General features: G+C 39.0%; 1 protein-coding gene across 3 annotated transcripts in view; it reads right to left on the reverse strand.

The window, feature by feature from the left end:
- Nucleotides 1-460: 460 nt before the first annotated feature.
- The window catches only part of Asb12 (ankyrin repeat and SOCS box-containing 12), a 153527-nt gene continuing 132921 nt past the window's right edge, over nt 461-21066 (reverse strand). For 2 of the 3 annotated variants that reach the window (NM_001434360.1, NM_001037367.1), the window contains 2 exons: nt 1132-1981; nt 461-725 (listed from right to left, as the gene is read on the reverse strand). In NM_001434360.1, coding sequence (NP_001421289.1) covers nt 595-725; nt 1132-1927 — 927 coding nt within the window. In that variant the 5' untranslated portion in view covers nt 1928-1981 and the 3' untranslated portion in view covers nt 461-594. Of the gene's footprint in view, nt 726-1131; nt 1982-11545; nt 11674-21066 lie in introns of those variants that run through there. The other variant, NM_001434359.1, reaches the window with a different exon arrangement.

The raw sequence follows: 21066 nt of genomic DNA on the forward strand, positions 1-21066 counted from the left end.
GTCCATATGTTTTCATGGGTCAACCAGAAAATATATCTCATGTGCCTAAAAAGGCCACTCTGGTTATGTCCTATTCAAATGGGTGTACTTCTGTAGACCCTAAACCAGATGGAGATGCTGACATTAACATCTAATTCCCAAAAGCTTTAGATTTGAGGAAAGTTAGCATGGGCTAGAGTAGATTCTAGATAAATCACTTTCAGAAGCCTACTTGGTTTCTTTCACATTCTTACATTTTTCAAAACCCTTAAACCAGGGCAGCAAACTCTTACTAAAAGCCTTGTTGAGAAGGTAGCACAACAGACTGTTTTTGTTTTCTCTTCATTTTTGAGCAGTCAAGATCCCTACACTTGTCAAGATCAGACTTATGGTCATCCTTCCCTATGGTTAATAAAACCCTTTCCCCAGTGGTCCTCCCCAATCCCCACATACAAACGTAAGACACTATAGCCGCCAGCAATTACTTTGCTGAGGATTTTATTGTGGAGAATAATGCGCCAGAAAAGTTATGGGGTGTATTATTCTCAAGCAATCTGGGTTACCAGGTGTATTTTTGGAGGTATCATGCATTAGGTTCCTGAGAAAGTTGAAAATTTATTGATGCTTGAGGTAGCTAATCAACACAGGGGGGATATCCAACTGGTCGATGGCTTGTGGCTGGTTGGCTCGGCACAGGGATCTGCGGATAACTAAGCGGGCCTGGGACAGGAGTGACCGTGGAGTAGCTGCAAAAATGAGAAACAAATTATGAGCATCGATTCTCTGTGTACTTATTCTGTCCAAGTGTCTATCTATTCTGCCATGGCTATTATAATGCCTTCTCCCGTCTAAGTATTGTCACAATCATCTCCAAATGCATGGTAACATACACCAAGGCCTATAGAAGAGAAGCTCAGGGCATCAAAAGAGTGAGTCATTGGCAGATCTAAGGCCAGAGACTGTATAAATGCTTTCTACACACCTCATCTTAGTAACCCTTTCACTCTTGTGAAATCTTTAACTTTTTCTCCACAGGGACCACAGGAGAATGATGGAGCCATTTCTAGGTCAACCCAGTGGGAAGGTCTTATGATTTGGAACCCTGAGACCTCCAATAAAGAAGCCTATGAGGTATGCCTGATCACTATTCACCTCGGGCTTGTAGCAGCAACTTGATGCCTTTATCATCTTGAGATGTTGGGTCCAAAGGTAGAGATGGGAGGTAGATGTTCGCTCCAAAATCTATTAAAAGCTGTATGTACTCTGGCTCACAATTATGATGAAGGCAGATTTCAAGGAGTGTGCGAGGCTGTGGAACTCGACTTAAGAGGGCCTGGTCAATACAGTTGTAATCAGGATCTGCCCCATAGAGCAAAAGCAGGCGGAAACAATCAAGATGACCATAGACTGCAGCCAAATAGAGGGGGCCAGAACATGAAGCTATGTTTGATGCCCAGACTGGCAGTTTCGCCTTGACATTAGCCTCTGCACCATGCCCTAGGAGCTCCTGTAAGATGGCAAAGGCCCCATCACGTGAGGCAGTGAGAACAGGAGAGCAATTGTTGTAGATGCTACCACTAGGACAGGCACCAGCTTCTAAAAGTATTCTCACACACTCCAGATGACCGTGACTAACAGCAGTGAAAAGTGGTGTTTGTGCTTTGACATCCAAGCTATCAACATCAGCACCATGTTCCAGGAGGACTTTCACACAATCTAAGTGACCATAAGAGGCTGCCAAGCGCAAGGGTGTTCCAGGTATACCCCAGCCACTCCTGCTGTTGATGAACCGTTTATAACGTTCCTGGTGTAGAAGGTGGTCCAGGGTACAAGAGTCATTGTCATATACAGCTTGATTGAGAGCCTGCTTTTCGCCTGTGTCGGCGTCCTCCTCCTCTTTTTCTGGTTGCAGAAGAGAGAAGATCTTGGCGATATCCATGAGGTTCATTCTGGTTTATTGGAATAGAGCTATTCTCATTGTAAAGAGGAGGAAATTCCCGATCTGAGAGTAATGAAAAAAGGGAGGGTGTAAGACTAAGCATCATTATCAATGCCAGACTCTATGTTTACTCTCTGACCTTCACCATTAGGGTACTCATCCATGGGTGTCTTGTTTCCCAGTTTCAATGTTATTTTAAGACACAAGATAGCTGTTGAAAAAGTCAGGTCATTTCATAGCTTGGCGACTTAGCATATACTCTTCTGCCTGTCCTTGGAACTCCTGGGAAGATTTCCTTGAGTTCTTGGAGATTTCAAATTATCATAATTGGATTTCATCTACAAACAGACAATCATATTTACCTTTGTGCCATTAGTGAATCAAATGTATGGCAAAGGCCCTATATCCACCTGGGATTGCTAATAGGACTTACCTCATACATGGAGACTTGGAGATATACTTACCTTAGTTTAAAATGTGATATTAATGAGTTAGCCTAGGCCTGGCAGTTAGGAAATCAATGGAACAAGAATTTGTGCTATCAAACTGTCATCCATAATCTTTCCAATAACAATCTCACAAAGTAAGCTTGCAACACTACCTCTTGTCATTTTAGATGAATTTAAACTTTTGCAATCCCCTCATCCACAACTAAATAAATATTCCTCTCTTGAGCTTTCTGTAATCTTGTTTCAGATTAAAACCCTGAGGGGTTCTGGAAGAGAGGTACCTAACAAATTAATGCTAAGGGTATTGGCTAATTAAATGAAGAGGTGACATCACAAAGAATAGAATTAAAATGAAGGAAAATAGATAGCAGAAAGAACAGGTCTCCGGAGTAAGTTCTCTTTGATAAAGATTAGCTCACCGGGCCCCAGTACTATTTCAAACCAAGACTGCCTTTGATTGCTAATATTCCTCAGAGTCTTCTGATTCTCCATCTTTTGACTCAAGCCTTATCCCATTCTTTGTCAAATACAGTCTAGAGCTTTGTCTCAAACCTCAACTCTTTTTCTTTCCATAATCATTATACCTCAAGGAATCACCTATGACCCAATGATGGACTCAGCTTAAACCCTAACCATTCCAGTCCCTTTCTAGCTTCTCTAAGTGAGGTTTTCTCACCATAATTATAATGCCATCAGGGTGAGATGGCAGGATTTGCAGAGCCCAGGGCTGCTTACTTTGCCAGATTTTTTACCCTAGGCCTCAGGGACTCACACCTCCATTAATTCTCTACCCCATTAATTCGCCCTACCACTCTTTGTTTGATAGGAGCCTCAGGTACATGCCTCTTTAAAGAATATTATGAGGTAGATGGGTGAGGTCACCCTCAACTTTAACCCTGTCCTCACTTGCCAGCAAATGACCTGAATATTTATTCTTGGGTTCTGATGTAAATAGAATTATGAGAATCAATCAGACCTAGGTTTGTTCCTCACCTCTCCAAGATCCTAACAAGACACCTTGGGCAAGTCTCTTCTCTTTTCTGACTTAGTTTCTTCAGTTACAAGACAAAAATAGTAGTCCATACTTTGTAGGACACTTAGGATAAAGATAACTACCTCAAAATAAAAGATTCAAAGACAAAGTGTATAGCATTTTCAACCTCTTTACACTAGGTCCTCTCCTTCAACTAACTTAGTAAGTAAAACCACTTAGTTTTCCCACCACTTTTCTTTACCAAACATAGTCAAACAGATATCTATTATTTATATACCTAACCCCATTTACTTCTTTACTCTGTGCAGTGTGGCTTCATCCACGATCAATCATGAAAAGCACTTAAAAAGAAAATCTGTGTAACTAAACCTACCAGAAATTTTGAAAATCTTTTTTGTCTTCATCTCCTTCATTTCCTTTTCTTCTCCTTTCCTCCCTTCCTCCTTCCTTCCTTCCTTCCTTCCTTCCCCCCTTTCTTTCTTTTGTGGTATTAGGATTGAACCCAGGGCTTCACGCATGCTAGACAAGCCCTTTACCACCCTCTGCTTACTTTGCAGACTTTTCTAAAGTATCTGTCCTTATTGACTGTTCTAGCACCTAAAACCACATCAGCATCTTAAGGAACTGACATTACTCCTTACAGTTCTTCACTGGAATATGTATGCTCCCCTGTTTTCTTCCTGTCATCTTCATTTTATTCCCATTGCTTTAGCCCTCATTTTTATTCTAATGTTTTATAGTCTGTGACACCACCACTCTACCCACAGGTTTCTTTTAAGTTCCGGGTATATATCCATTGAATTACTACAGGTACTTAGTACTAGAACCATTACTACCATGAGACTCAATCCATATCTCAGTTCCTCATCATCTGTCAAACTAAATCTCCAAGACATATCTAATCCCCTATCTCTTACCACTCCCATTCAATTTGATCAAGTCAAATTTTGTACCCTAGAGATTCTTCCAGACCATCTATCTTTCTTAGAGTTTCATACCTAATCTACTACTTTATCTAGGCCTCCACTGTCTTGCCTCAACTGTTATAGTTATCACCTAACTAGTTTCCTAAAGTTGTGACATAAAAATAAAAGTATGGTCGTGTGTGGTGGTGCATGCCTTTAATCCCAGCACTTGGCAGAGGCAGGGAGGCAGGGAGGAAGAGAGGAAGAGAGGAAGAGAGGAAGAGATGCAGAGAGGAAAGGGGACAGAGAGACAGAGGGGCAGAGAGACAGAGGGGCAGAGACAAATGGATCTCTGGAAGTTTTAGGCCAGTCTGGTCTACAAAACTACTTCTAGGACAGCCAGGACTGCTACATAGAGAAACTGTCTGGAGAGTGGGAGGGGGTAAGCAAACATAAAACAAACACGATCTTTTCTAAATCAGTTAATAAATTCTCCTTTCTTTGTTTTATTTTCTTCTTTTCAGTACTGGGTATTGATCACACAGCTTTGTACATGCTATTGCTCTATCACTGAACTACACCCCAAGTCTTTTTATGTTTTAATTTTCAGGCAGAGTTGCATTTGAACTTGGAATCCTCCTGCCTTAACCTCCTTAGTAGCTGTATCTCCAGTCCAAAACAATGCTTTTTCTTTTGTTCAAGCTACATATCAAATATTTTATTTAGCTCATCTCACACAGCTTTGTCAACCTATCCAGTCTTGTTTCAAATTACACCTTGAAATACAGTGATAAGGGATGAAAAATGATACCTCTTCATTCTACGTCATCATTCTTTCTGCCCTTACAAGTCTTTTGGGTTACTTCATCCATAATTTATGTTTTCATGACTCTAATGCCTATCATAGTATTAGCACTGTAACTTATATAGGGATCTCCTTTGACTCCATTGCAGATGAAGAGGTCATGCGGGGGTAATGGTAAAACACAGGTCTGGAGTTGGGTTTCAATCATGAATTTACTGCTTACATAGTAACTGTGTGGTTTAAAGGCATTTTACTCTCTCTGTATGAACGTCTTTATCACTACAGAGAAGATAATTGTAGTAATTAATTTCTTAAAATATTCCTAAACATGTTTTTCAATAGCTAACTGGATTAAGCTCCAACTTTTATTATTTTTAAAGGCATATAGGTCAGATTGAATTGGAAAATGGCAGACTAGGGACAAACAGTACTCTCCTAAGTCTTCAGAACTCTGAAAGAAAACATCTGACTCCTGACTCAAAAAGAAGTTAAGAATCATGGGAAGGCAAGAGAGGATCACAGTAAAGAAAGGACTGAGATGTTTGGAAAAGAAAAATGTTTACTGTTTGATGCATGAAGGAAATAAAACTTTACTATCATCTCAATAGATTTTAAGAACACTTAAGACAATGTCCAACATTATTTGATGATAAATACCTGAAGAAACCATAAATATAAAGAACACAACTCAATATAAAAAATGTTATATATAACAAACCTATGGCCAACATTATACTAAATAGGGAAAAATTCAAAGCATTTCCATTAAAAACAGACAGGAGACAGGGGTCAATATTTTTTCTATTTTTGGTAAATGTAGTCCTTGAAGTCCCAGTCTGACCAATAATACAAAGAAATAAAAGGAACACAGATTTTTTTAAAGGCAGAAATCAACTTATCTATACAGGCAGAAGTCCACTTACCTGTATTTTCAGACCATATGATACTACCCTAAAGAATTTGCAAAATCCGCAACCCTCTCATAACGGATAAACACTTTCAGTGACATAGCAAGATAGAATATCAGCGTATAAAACTCAACAGCCTTCTTGTATACTGACAATGAACATGCTGAGAAAGAAACCATGAAACCATTCCCAGTTGCTTCAAAGGATATAAATTGGGATAAACTTTTGACTGGAGTCCTTTTTTGTGAAAATTTATGTAACTGAATAAAATAAAACTGACTAAGATAGCAGAGGATGGAAATACCTCAGATGATCATGGATTAAAAGAATTAATGTTGTGAAAATGGCCATATTGTCAAAAACAATCTACAGATTCAATTAAGTTTCAATCAAAATTCCAACAACATTCTTCACAGAAACAAAGAAAATAACCCTAAAGTTCATAGTGAGCCCCAATAGACCCCCAAATAGCCAAAGTAATCCTAAGTAAAACTACCTATACTACAAGTATCAAAAACTGATTTTAAATTATACCACAGAGCCACAGTAACAATATCGGCATGGTACTGGTACAAAAACAGACACATAAACCTACAGAATAAAAAACCTAGAAATAACTCCATATCTCTACAGTCACCTGATTCTTAACAAAAGTGCAAAAATCCAACCAATCAACCAGACAAAAAACCCTAAATCACAGAAAACACAACCTGTTCAACATTTAGTGATGGGAAAATTAGATATCTATGTGTAGCAGAATGGAGCTAGATACATATCTCTCAGTTTATATAAAATCAATTCAAAGTTTATCAAAGACATCAATATAAGACTTGAAACTCTCAAACTGCTAGAAGAAAAATAAGACTAATGCTTAAAGAAATTGGCATTGGCAATGATTTTCTGAAAAGGACTTCAATAGGACAGAAAATATTTTCCAAACTTCACAAATATAATTATGTAAAATTAAAAGGTTTTAATTGATAAGAGAAGCTATTCATAGAGTGATGATGCATTTTACAGAATGGGAGAACATATTTACTTAGCTATACATCTAACAGAGTATAAAAGAGAATGAAAAGAAACTCAAAATAGAACAGCTATATGACTCATTATTACTCCTCATGGGCACATACCTGAAGGATCCGTAAATCAACATAACACAATTATTTACACTTCTACATTAATGGTGCTATTAACAATAGCCAAGTTGTGGAATCAACCTAGGTATCCAACAATGGATGAATGGTAAAGAAACTGTAGTTTTTATAAACAGTGTAGCTTTATTAACCCATAAAGAAGAACAAGATTATGTCACCTGAAAGATGATGGATACAACTGGACATCATATTTTGCAAAAATAAGTCAGATTCCGAGAAATATATTTTCTCTCACTTGTGGTTCTTAAAGGTTTTATATAGATGTATAAAATCATCTAAGTATATATTTCAAAGTAGACATAGACTTTCTGGGACAATGAAATGAAATAGAGAAAGAGAGTTGTAGGTCTCAGTCCCATTGAACTCAAGTTGAAAGAGGCGAGTCTGGTCTCAAAATGGAGGGCCATGATCCAAAGGAACCAGAGCAGCCAAGGAAGCTGTTTATTGGTGGTCTGAGCTTTGAAACTACAGATGATAGCTTAAGAGAACATTTTGAGAAATGGGGCACACTTACAGACTGTGTAGTAATGAGAGATCCTCAAACAAAACCTTCCAGAGGCTTTGGTTTTATGACGTACTCTTGCGTTGAAGTGGTGGATGCTGTAATGTGTGCTCAGCCGCACAAGGTTGTGGAACCAAAGAGAGCTATTTCTAGAGGGGATTCTGTAAATGCTGGTGCATCATATATTTGTTGATGGAATTAATATAGTCTGAGAGACTACTTTGAAAAATATGGCAAGATTGAAACCTTAGAACGTAGGGAAGACAGGCAGAGTGGGAAAAAGAGAGGATTTGATTTTGTAACTTTTGATGATCATGACACAGTTGATAAAATTGTTCAGAAATACCACACTATTAATGGGCATAATTGTGAAGTGAGAAAGGCCCTTTCTAAACAAGAGACGAAGTCTGCTGGATGGATTACAGAGAGGTCATGGAGGTGGATCTGGCAACTTTATAGATTGCGGAGGAAACGTGGGTGGAAGAGGAGGCTATGGTGGTGGATGTGGAGGCAGCAGAGGCAGTTATGGAGGTGGTGATGGTGGATATCATGGATCTGGAAGTGATGCTGGCAGCTATGGTGGTGGTCCTGGTTACAGTAGTAGAGGAGGTTATGGAGGTGGTGGACCAGGATATGGAAACCAAGGTGGTGGATATGGTGGTGGTGGAGGAGGACATGATGGTTACAATGAAGGAGGAGATTTTGGTGGAGGTAACTATGGTGGTGGTGGGAACTATAATGACTTTGGAAATTACAGTAGACAGTAACAGTCACATTACAGACCCATGAAGGGGAGACAGTTTTGGTAGAAGAAGCTCAGGCAGTCTCTCTGGTCGTGGCTATGGACTGGAGGTGGAAGTGGTGGATATGGTAACAGAAGGTTTTAAAATAAAACAAACAAATGGCTACAGTTCTTAGCAGGAGAGAGAGGCGTTGTCAGGAAAGCTGCAGGTTACTTTGAGACAGTTGTCCTAAATGCATTAGAGGAACTGTAAAAGTCTTCCACAGAAGGAACAATGACCCCTAGTCAGAAAAGTCACTGTGGCTTAAACAGGAAGCCCTTCTTGTTAGGACACTCACAGCCACAGTTTACCAAAGTGCAACTATCGATTAATGCAATGCAGTGTCAATTAGATGCACATTCCTGGGGTCTTCTATCTGCTGTAGTTTGTCTTTTTCTTTTCATTACATCAGGTATATTGCCCTGTAAATTGTGGTAATGGTACCAGAAATAAAAAAAAATTAAGGAATTTTTAGCTTTTCAATCTTTGTGTAGTTTAGTTTTTCTACATTTTAGTACAGAAACTTTTACAAAATGCAGTTTTGAAGGTGTTTCCTTGTGAGTTAGCGAGTAAAGAAGATCATTGTTAATTATTATTTTGTACGAATTTTGCTAAAGTTAACTGTAAAGAAACACCTACTGACTTAACAATTTAAAGGGAATCTATTCTCCCCATTTCCAAGACCATGATGAATGGGCGCTGACATGTGGAGAGGACAGAATTTGTATGTTTGTAATGTGTGTATTAGATATTTCAGATTGGGTAATAAAAATAACATATTTGTGAATTTAATAGCACTAAGATTACCTTCAAATGAAAAAGATCTCAAAAGTTAAAAAAAAAAAGATGATTGTAAGGGGCTCGGGGAAGAGGAACACATCCAGTGAACATGGTCAAAGCACACAACACATTTGGATGAAAATACCCTTTGGAAACCAAACACTTTGGTAATGAGTATACACTAACAAAGCAAATTTAAGTATAATTTCAATTTTACTAAGTACTGATTTCATTTTCTTTTTTCTTTTACTTTCTAAAGACAAAGTCACTCTACATAGCCCTGGCTGACTTGGAATGTTCTATGTAGACCAGGCCAGGGTAAAACTTGCAGAGACCCTGTCTCTGGCTCCACAATGCTGGAACGTGATTATTGATTGCTGATTTTGTTGACTATTCTCTATTGTGTGGTGAAGTTTCCTTATCTATAGGCACAAATGATAGTCCATGCTTTGTGGGGCTATTAGGAGAAATACTTATTCCTATAATATTATTTTCTTTCTATTTCTTCCTTCTATTTTTTTCATAATGGGATATCAACTACTATATAGAAGAAAATAGAAAAACAGCTATAGTATGTATGTTGTGTTTTTCTACAGTTGTTGCTCCCTACTTAATATTTTAAAAACTCAGAGCTAGAATGAATGGATCTTATAGGTAAGTTTCTTCACCTTAGAGATGGGGAATTCGAAGATTAATAGGTATCAGGAACTTTTTTTAATGTTACATCATTGTTATTGTGAATTATCTTATTATCATGAATCCAGAATACATCTATAACCTTGTACTTTTCAAATATATTTCACATAGTTGCATAAATAATACCGTCAACTTGAAAGTGGTAGAAACTAGAGCTTGGGAGTTAATACATTTGCGAAGTGCCTTACACCAACCAGATGCATTCTACCAGAGCTCAAAATAAAATCTAGATTTCCCTAGTTGCTATCCACCCCCTTTTTTTTTGATTACATGATGAAACATACATGCCCCTCCACTTCTTTGCTTCATGCTTAGCTACACTGCAGCTTTTAGCCTTTAAGCACCATAAGGAATTCCCAGACCTTTTGTAAAGGAAGTTTCATTCCCATATTCTTTTTCTTGACATTCCACGAGGGTTCCCTTCTTATTTCATTTTGGAGACTTGGGGCTGGTGGGGGGAAATGCTGAAGTTCTCACCTAGGTCACACAGTGAGTTCATAGTACAGTCTATATTATAATGAACCTCCAGAGAGAAATGAAACCGTGGCTCAATTAGATACAGACAAGTCTCCTGTGTAGCTTCACATTGCTCTGATTATTTAATCAAAGTTAGTCTTCTTTTTCATCCCCATAGTGAAGGTATTTGAAAGATTTTCTTTGCGACACCGATAGTGATAAAGTCAAAGACTGTGGGTCCTTTTCATTGTGTTTTTGGTACATGATGTAAAACGTATATGATCAAAGAAGCAGCTATCTTGAAATGTTGCTGTCAATACATTTTTAAAACTGTATGAAATAGTAAACAACAAGATCTATTAATAATTTGTAAGTGGTGGTTGATGGTCAATGTAATTCAGGACCTCTGCCACATTGTAATATGATATACTTGTGATTTATTCTGGTACGATCAAGTCACACAAACGTGTAACATTACCACTACTTGTCGCCTACATTCATCTTAGAAAAAGATGGCAAGTTTCAGTCAGAGGTTAGAGGTTAGGGAACAAAATTCGTCTTGTTTGCTTATTTTTCCAAGTTTTTAAAACCCTTTATATTTTATCTAAGGTCCTCTTAGAATTTGTGAAGCCAAAGTAAGAACTTACAGAGGAGTTAGGTTTTTGTGGGTGCTAGAACATTCCTGCAGACATTACTAGACTCTTTTAAAAGCTTCACCTTTTTTTACTCCAACTTGAGAAACTCTGTCCTTATGTCCTTAAGCCCATTCTACTGCAGTTAAACACATATTATGAATACATAAGTGTGGCCACACATAGTGACCCATACTTGTAATCAACTACTAGGAAGCCTGAGGTAGGATTTCCAGTTTGAGGAAGTTCAAAGCCAGACTATACAGTGGGGTGAGACCCTGCATCAAAAAGCACCACCACAACCACCAAAATCAAGCAAATAATATTAAAAAATAAAAATAAAATAAAAAGCTGAAACCGAAACGATATAAAACAAAGTGACAGAATATTACAGACACACTTTGGGACAGATAGGGCAGGAAGTTAACATGATATAGTTTCTCCTTTCTAAAAGTTCTTCCCTTTCTACCTTCTAAGCACTCCCGAATTCTTGGTTCAATAAGAACAGGGCTTTGATTTAATGTCCCGGATAGAGCTGAAAGTTAGGTTTGAAGTACTCACAAGACTTCAGCTGGAGTCCGTGCTCAATGGAGAGTTGCAGTCCTAGTCTCTGCGAAGCACAAAGGTCCTGGTGGGCCCTCTTCAGAAAGCCACTACCACCTCAGGCTGGAGCTGTTTGGGACCTCTGTTCCCACTGGAAAGAGTGGGAATTGGTCCCTAGGCTGATTTATTCTAGGTGGCTATTTTTAGTCTGCCCTCCTTCTCCCTCCCTTGACTGTGTTATCTTGCCAGTGACATTCTGGGAGTGATCCCAGCGAGAGGAGGGGGGCTGCCACAGGGTAGTCCTAGAAGGGCTGATTGACAGATGGGCATCTGGTAAGGCTAAAACATGCTCTCAGTATGTCCTCACATACTCTGCCACAGTGCTCACCAGGACACTCAGATAAGTGCTGTGAGCAATAGACATTCCTATGTACCACAAAGGGGCAAGAGAAACCCCAGCTTTAACTAACTTACTCACTTTCCTCTGCACTACACTTTCTTTTCCCAAATGAAACTTTCTATATTCTCTCTTTTTTAGGGCTCTGCAATATATTACCCCATTATCTACAGAGTGAAGAGAAAGATTGGTAGGGGGAAATGTCATACTGGAATGAGCTCTCTCTCATCTTTTCTAACGCTTAAGCAAATCTTGTTGTCTTATAGAACTTCCTCATGTTCTCAGCTACCAGTTCAGTCTGAATGAAAATGCTCACCACCTCCCACTCTTCTTACTAAGAGGAAACACTACAAGATTAAAGTGTGCAGCACCAGAAACTTAGTCAAATCACAGTTTGTAAGGGTATCATTTTTCTCTCTCTGATTACTTTTAAATGATGGAAATGGTATAAAACTCATTTTTACAAATAACTACATCGTCAATTTTAGATGTTACAAACAAAAGTGGAAGCAGCATCCTGCCTCCCTCTGGGATAAAAACCAGCCTGTCTAACAGGATTTGCAGCACATTCCATAGATAGGAATGTATATGGTGCTATAAAACCTGGCCAAAAGCCTGTGGCTTAAGAGGTCATAAGTCCTACTGGGAAATCTTCTGCTGCTTTTACAAATGATCATGACATCCCCATCACATTGTCTTCTAAATAACTGTTTATATCTACAGATGAGTGCTGCTAGAGAAGCCTCTTTTTTTTTTTTTTTTTTAGTGACTTCCAGCAACTGCACAAACTCAACTGGTCAAGGCACTAAGAATAAGTGATTGTTGAATGCTGAGCCCCAAATGCAACATCAATACCCACCCCTTTCAAAGTTTAAGGAATGTAATGAAAGGAGGGTTGGAAAGAGTGAGAGAGCCAGAGGAGGAGAGGGGAATGGTGAGGAATTCTGTTTTCCTGGCATGACACAGACTTGGATGTTGCACTCCAGAATTCATAATAGATATGATTACATGCACAACACTGGGCTCCATCAAAAGCCTGTCTCTTAGTGGAAGGAGCTTATGGAAGGATTTGTAACACTTAATGGTTGCTAGGGAAGGGGAAGACATTTCTGGTAAGGTTCCCATGTTCCTGTAAACAAAACTCTCACCCATGTTTCCGGGTAAGTAACCCTAATGAAACTCACAGGTATACACGCACACACACACACACACACACACACACACACACACACACACACACACACGAGAGAGAGAGAGAGAGAGAGAGACAGAGAGACAGAGAGACAGAGAGAGACAGAGAGAGAGACAGAGAAAAGTAGAGAAGAAAAGTGATTCCACTTCTCCAGTGGCAATGGGAGAAGGATGTGAGGATAAGGAGAAGTGAAGGAGATTGATATACATTATGAAAATGTACATGTATAAAAATGAAATAATGAAACCTATTGCTTGTATAATTAATCCATGCTGATTTATTTCTTAGTCCTTTTTAGTTCTTCTTTTGAGAACTTTCTGTTCTGATCCATCCTATCTTTGATAGGAAGATGAAAGGAAGAAGATAGCAGAGGGATGTTAGGTACGAGCAAAGTATAAGTATATATCAAGATAGTATATGCACTGTCATCACCAGCTATGGTATATATGGTAACATATGGTATAATAGGTCTAGAATTATTTCTTGTAACTCCTAAACCTGCCTACACCAAGGCTCCAGAAATTCTTCAATTACAGCCTTTTTTACTGTCATATTAGTTCTTGTTTGTGGTTTCTGCTTACAGATTTATGCTTTGATAAACTGTGATTCTTTTACATTGATATGTCTATTCCTCCAAATTAAGGGCCAGTGTTTTGCTCCATGATCTTGTTACTGGCCTGCCAAAACATCAAAATATTCTAGAGACACTTTTGCTTCTCAATCTGACAATCAGATTATTCAAACAATGGATCCTAAAGAAATAGGAATTTGCCCTAAAAATCTTACGTTGGTAGAAGGACAGGCACCAGTCCAATGGAAAATGTATTTCCCAGGAAGAGAATTCACAGAGGCCTAACAACTTGTAAGATCACTTTAGAGGATGAGAGTGAAGCCCAGACAAGAAAGGGTAAATGGCAGGCAAGGCCATACCTTATCCAGAACAGCTCAAATATGGATATCTCTAGCCCTCCATTTAAACTTTAATCTCATTTAGACATCAAGATGGACTAGAAGAAGTCAATGGATCTCTTTGTCAATGTTGCCAATGTGACCACATTGAATAAATACCCTTTCTCTGCTTTCCACTAACTGACTCATTGAGGACGGGTAATAAAACTTGGCCTGGAGCATAGAACGTGACTCACCAAGTTTGATGTCAAACTCAGTTTGGATTTAAGAAAAGTTGTTAATTTTGTTTGCTTACCTCTTTTCTTCTTATATAAATTGGAATGACAATTTCCAAAATGTTCCCATGCTGAATTACAAACAGGAAAGCCTTTTAAGGTTTTACAGTTCCTTCGAGGCCTCATAGATTATATAGAATGTTTTCATAACAAATTGCCTAGAGACTTTTGCTGTTATCTTTCTGCTATAAATGCCTAGTTTTACGACTTGTGGTGAGAATGTCCAATCTGCATGACTATCATTCCTTTAAAGTTGTTGGGGCTTGTCTTAGGGATAAGGATAGAGGTTCCTTGGGCATGTTATATCAGAGCTTGAAAACATCTATTCTGCAGTTGTTAGAGACATATACCAGACTCTGTTCATTGGAGGGCCCCCCTCATTACTATATTCTAAATTTTCTTTTTTCTTTCGGAGCTGGGGACCGAACCCAGGGCCTTGCGCTCACTAGGCAAGCGCTCAAATTTTCTAATAATTTTTGAGTTGCTGAAATATAAATGTTAAAGTTTTTAACTATAATTATGAGTCTACTCATTTCACTTTTATCTGGGTTTGTTTTTATGTATTGTTGGATTTGTACTCATTTTGGGATACAATGTCTATTTCCTTCTCTGGTTGGTTTTTCCATACTATGTTTTATTATTTGTCATCCTCCTGACTAGGCCTCCTGCTGGCTACAAATATTCGTCCTGTCCTTTTTTTTGTTTTTCAGGGACAGGATTTCTCTGTGTTCCTGCCCATCATGGAACTTGCTCTGTAGGCCTCAAATCTAGAGAGCTATCTGCTTCTGCCTCCTGAGTGCTCAGAATAAAGACACGTGCCACGCTGTCATTTCAGTTTTTGACATAGATCAGATCCTGATGTGTAACCTGGAATGAACTTAAACTTGAAGAAAGTATTTCTTTCTTTCTTTCTCTCTTTCTTTCTTTCTTTACTTCCTTCCTTCTTATCTATTTATCTATTTATTTATTATTTAATATAAGATTTCACTATTTAGCCCTAGTTGACCTAGAACTTGCTATATAGAACAAGTTCTGGTATGAAAGTAAGGGTGAGTCTCCTGTCTCTGCCTAATGAGTATTGAAATTACATGTACTATCAAATCTGACTTTCTATTACTCTTTTCTGCCAATCTACCTATGTTGATGCTGAATGTCAAGTGAGATACTTCTATTCACTATATGGTAAGGTTTTGCTAATAGTCTATGCTATTCTCTTATAGTATATGTAAAGTATTTTAATTTAGCTATTATTTATGCTGATTCTCATTCAGAGTTCATGAACATTACCTGATATGGTAATTTTTAGTATTATATACTTATATTATTTTTATAGAGATTGCAAACAATATTAAAATATGCCTGCACCACTGGAGAAAATTTCCTGAACAAAACATCAATGGCTTATACTCTAAGATCAAGAATCCACAAATGGGATCTCATAAAACTGCAAAGCTTCTGTAAGGCAAAGGACACCGTTGTCGGGACAAAACGGCAACCAACAGATTGGGAAAAGATCTTTACCAATCCTAAAACTGATAGAGGGCTTATATCCAAAATATACAAAGAACTCAAGAAGTTAGACTGCAGGGAGACAAATAACCCTATTAAAAAATGGGGTTCAGAGCTAAACAAAGAATTCACAGCTGAGGAATGCCAAATGACTGAGAAACACCAAAGAAATGTTTAACATCTTTAGTCATAAGGGAAATGCAAATCAAAGCAACCCTGATATTTCACCTCACACCAGTGAGAATGGCTAAGATCAAAAACTCCAGTAACAGCAGATGCTGGCGAGGATGTGGAGAAAGAGGAACACTCCTCCATTGTTGGTGGGATTGTGGACTGGTACAACCATTCTGGAAATCAGTTTGGAGTTTCCTCAGAAAATTGGACCTTGAACAACCTGAGGACCCAGCTATACCTCTCTTGGGCATATACCCAAAAGATGCCCCAACATATAACAAAGACATATGCTCCACTATGTTCATCGCAGCCTTATTTATAATAGCCAGAAGCTGGAAAGAACCCAGATGCCCTTCAACAGAGGAATGGATACAGAAAATGTGGTACATCTACACAATGGAATATTACTCAGCTATCAAAAACAATAACTTTATGGAATTTGTAGGCAAATGGATGGAACTGGAAAATATCATCCTGAGTGAGGTAACCCAATCACAGAAAAACACACATGGTATGCACTCATTGATAAGTAGATATTAGCCCAAATGCTTGAATTACCCTAGATGCACAGAACACATGAAACTCAAGAAGCATGACCAAAATGTGAATGCTTCACTCCTTCTTTAAAAGGGGAACAAGAATACCCTTGGCAGGGAATAGGGAGGCAAAGTTTAGAACAGAGGCCGAAGGAACACCCATTCAGAGCCTGCCCCACATGTGGCCCATACATATACAGCCACCCAATTAGATAAGATGGATGAAGCAAAGAAGTGTAGGCTGGCAGGAACTGGATGTAGATATCTCCTGAGAGACACAGCTAGAATACAGGCAATACATAGGCGAATGCCAGCAGCAAACCACTGAACTGAAAATGGCACCCCCGGTGAAGGAATCAGAGAAAGGACTGGAAGAGCTTGAAGGGGCTCGAGACCCCATATGTACAACAATGCCAAGCAACCAGAGCTTCCAGGGACTAAGCCACTACCCAAAGACTATACATGGACTGACTCTGGGCTCCAACCACATAGGTAGCAATGAATAGCCTAGTAAGAGCATCATTGGAAGGGGAAGCCCTTGGTCCTGCTAAGACTGAACCCCCAGTGAACGTGACTGTTGGGGGGAGGGTGGCAATGGGGGGAGGATGGGGAGGGGAAGCCCATATAGAAGGGTAGGGAGAGGGGTTGGGGGATGTTGGCCCGGAAACTAGTAAGGGCAATAACAATCAAAATGTAAATAAGAAATACTCAAGTTAATAAAGATAAAAAAATAAAAAATATGCCTGCACTTAGTATGATATGTGACTAATCAGAGACAATTAGTATTAATGTTTTACCACTCATTAAAATATAGAAACATGACACCAGTTTAGATTTCCATACCTCCTTTAGATAACATTGTCTTTGGTATCACGTGGTATTACTAAACAAACAAACAACAATACCTTCAAAGTAAGGTTTGGAGACATCAAAACTTCAAGAAACCTTGAAAGTCCCCAAATCCTATCACATATACTAGAGTCAAGAGGTCCCAATCCTGGAAGTCTGACTTAGGATCCGTCCCATAGCTTCTGTTTAAAAAGGCAGTGTCTGGACTAAAGACAGGCCATCTTTCCCTACTCTCTGCCACAACAACTATTTCTTGAGTTCTGAGCCCTTGGATACTAAGCCACAGAGTTTGGAGGCACCAGCTTCTCAAAGTTTGCTCTTGTTTTTAAGTTGAATCAATCTATTCTTTCATTTTTGCCCACCAACTCATCTCCTACATTTGGTACAGACCTCTGGGAATGGATTCCTGGTAGATCCAGCCTGACCACGCCCTTTCCTTTGCCAGGAGCTTCTTTTTACTTCCCATCTCTCATCTTTCCAGAACCTTTGAAGAGTCATCCTACTCTCCAAGCACACTATGACTGAACTGTGGCTGGTACACAACCCAGAGACCTCAACCCTTCTGGGACCATGACTACCAGCAGCCTTATTGCAACACGAGTGGAGAGAATTTTATCTACACTCATGCCCTTTGCTTTGTTCTACCATTTCTATCAAACTTCTAAGTCCAGCTCACCAATACTCTCTGACACGTTTGAGCTGGCCAGTGAGGATGCTCCCTATCAAACTGCTCCCCCACTCTGCTTTTCTACACACACCTTCTCTTCTTCCACACCCCCATATCTACAATCTACCCACTGCTGTCATTATTCTCTCCCTCCAGCCCTGCTGCTCACTCTATATTCCTCAGGTCTGAACTGCTGTCCCATCGATCTCTTTTCCTTTGACACAAAAGGTCCAGTTGATATGTGAGAACTCCTCCCTCCCAAGGGACCACTTAAGGCCTGCTGAGAATAAAAAGATGGTTCTGGACTGTAAGATTCCTGATTATTTTAAGTTATCCCAAGTGTGCTACAGTAGTATTTTGTCTGTGCTATGGCACCAAATGGGAGTGCTAGAGCAAAAACAGTGAAGGCAGAAACAAAACAATCATTATGTATAGGTTATGTTTATCCCATGCTGTTGAAACTCGATAACAAAATGACTTGAGAGATGGGAATTGGCTCTGTGGCTATATTGTCTCAATATCCTCCAAAACCCTTATCCTGGATCAGGCTAGGAGAAACAGAAACAACAAACCAGTTCAAGAAATAAAGACATTGTATACATGTAGACAGCTGATGGGTGGACTATTTCCAGTGTAGCTTACTATTATTAATTTTCTATGTAGAGATGTTCATAGTAAAACAACTCCAATACAAGATACAAAGGTGTAACTATTGAACTACTGGGCACACTTTCCCTAATCCTTGGATACTAAGCCACTGAGTTTGGAGGCATCAGCCTCATAAGTTTGCTCTTGTTTTGAAGTTGAATCAAGTCTATTCTTTCATTTTTGCCCACTAACTCATCTCTTACATTTGGTACAGAACTCTGGGAATGGACTCCTGGTAGATCTAGCCTGACCACACCCTTTCCTTTGCCAGGAGCTTCTTTTTACTTGTATTTCCTTCTTCTCTGTAACAAGAAAGGTTTCCTTAGGTACTCCTCCTTCTAACACTAATGTTTGTATATCATAGGAAGCAATTTTGACTCTTTGGTGACAAGAGACCTGTGGATAAAAACTAAAAGTACATTGTTAATCTAAGGCTTGGCTCCAAAGTAATGTTGCCTCATGTTGGTCAGGGTGTAACCTGATCCAAGTGACAGATGGAGGGACTTTCCTTAGTGAGACTTGGAAAGTTACTCTCCACTTGGAGACAGGCTAATCTTCTGATCTTTCAAAACATATATATCTCCCACCCTTCCCTTATTGAGAGAGGGAGGGAGGAAGAGAGAGAGAGAGAGAGAGAGAGAGAGAGAGAGAGAGAGAGAGAGAGAGAGAGAGAGAGAGAGACCCAGAGCTATTTGGGAGACACCTCTTACTGATTCTAGCCCTTTTAACAACTACATATAGACTCTGCTTTGTTGAACAGAGACCATAGACTTTTTTTCCTCTGTTTATTTGATAATTTGGTCTTACCTGCCTAGGCCGTAAGTACCAATTCTTCATATATCTATACTAACCTAACTAATGTATCTTTTTTTTTTAAAAAAAGTTATGTAATGGTCCACATTTATTCAGTGAGATGGTGAATCCCAGAGAGACTTCTGCTCTCATGGCAAGTAGGCTCACTTTACCATGGACCTGGGCTCACTATGAGCAAAATGCAACCATATGGCTTAATACCATCTTGGCTAGTAACAAAATGTAAAGGATGAATGTCATATGGCATCAATATCACCTAAACTGATGGAACCACATGGCATCAAACAAAACAGCAGCACCAGAAAACTTCCCCATCCCACTGAGCCCTCAGAGGATCACTGCAACCCTTTTGATATTAGGCTAAGAAGGTAACACCAGGTCTCCAAGTTGTTTTCTTTTTGTCATTTTTAATGTTTTGTTTGTTCTAATTTTGATAATTTTTCCATGATACATTCATAGGCTTCTCCCAATCTAGATTGCTCTCTTGAAAATAAAAAAATAAATAAAACAAAACAAAATCCCAAATTCTCAAAGAAACAAAAATAACAAAACAAACCCAAACTAACAAACAAAACTCCCAAAGTTACATTGAGTACTGATAGAGCTTGCTTTCTTATTTAATTTTTTCCTTTCTATTTCATCAGGAACAATATGTAACTTCATATCCTCCTTAACCCAAGAAACCACCCTCCCAATATTTCTAGAGCTCATGTCAGGCCAAGGACTCGTTATTAGCTCTCACTTGTTCAGGCTACTGCTCAGGATTCATTGTTGAGAGAAAAGATATTGATTTACATCACAGTTAACACCTTAAGCTATTACGTAGCTTTAAAAATAAAGTTCTATTTCTTTGACAGCAGGTGCTTCTTACCTTGATTTGTCCTACAGATGAGGTTAAAAGAAAACCAGTATCTAGCACATAGAATGCAGGACTTCTGTTATGTGGTGCTTTGAATAAAAATGACCCCCAGAAGCTCCTGTATTTGAATGGCTACTCGTTAGGGTATGACATTATTTCAGAGGACTATAAGGATTAGGAGATGGGGCCTTGTCAGAGTAGATATGGTCTTGCTGGAGGAAGTATGTCAGTGGGGGTGAGCCTTGAGATTCAAAAGTCCATGCCAGGTCCACTCTGTCTCTGTCTCTGTCTCTCTCGGTCTCTCTCTCTCTCACCTACTGCACCAATGCCTGCCTAAATGCTGTCATGTCCCTCTCAACAATGAGAATGGACTAAATGTTTGAGAGTCTAAGCAAGCCCCTAATTAAATGCTTTCATTACAGCCGCCTTGGTCATAGTGTCTCTTCACAGTAACAGAACAATGACTGAGACATATTCTGTCTTCTATTAAACAGCTATACTTTTAGGTGTACCTTCCTAAATGATTATAGCTGGACTTGTTAAATGTTATATTTCTTCACAGAAAAGATGAAATAGACAGGGTCACCTCAGCCAGTTGCATACAATTAGGCCCTGATAACATGAGACCCTAAAGTTTTATAGAAGACCTAGGGTAATAGACTGGGAAAGGCTAGAGAAAGGAAGATTTACCTATGTGGCTAAGAGAAAGCC

This window comes from Rattus norvegicus, chromosome X, assembly GCF_021556685.1.
Source record: "Rattus norvegicus strain SHRSP/BbbUtx chromosome X, alternate assembly SHRSP_T2T, whole genome shotgun sequence".
Taxonomy (NCBI): Eukaryota; Metazoa; Chordata; class Mammalia; order Rodentia; family Muridae; genus Rattus; species Rattus norvegicus.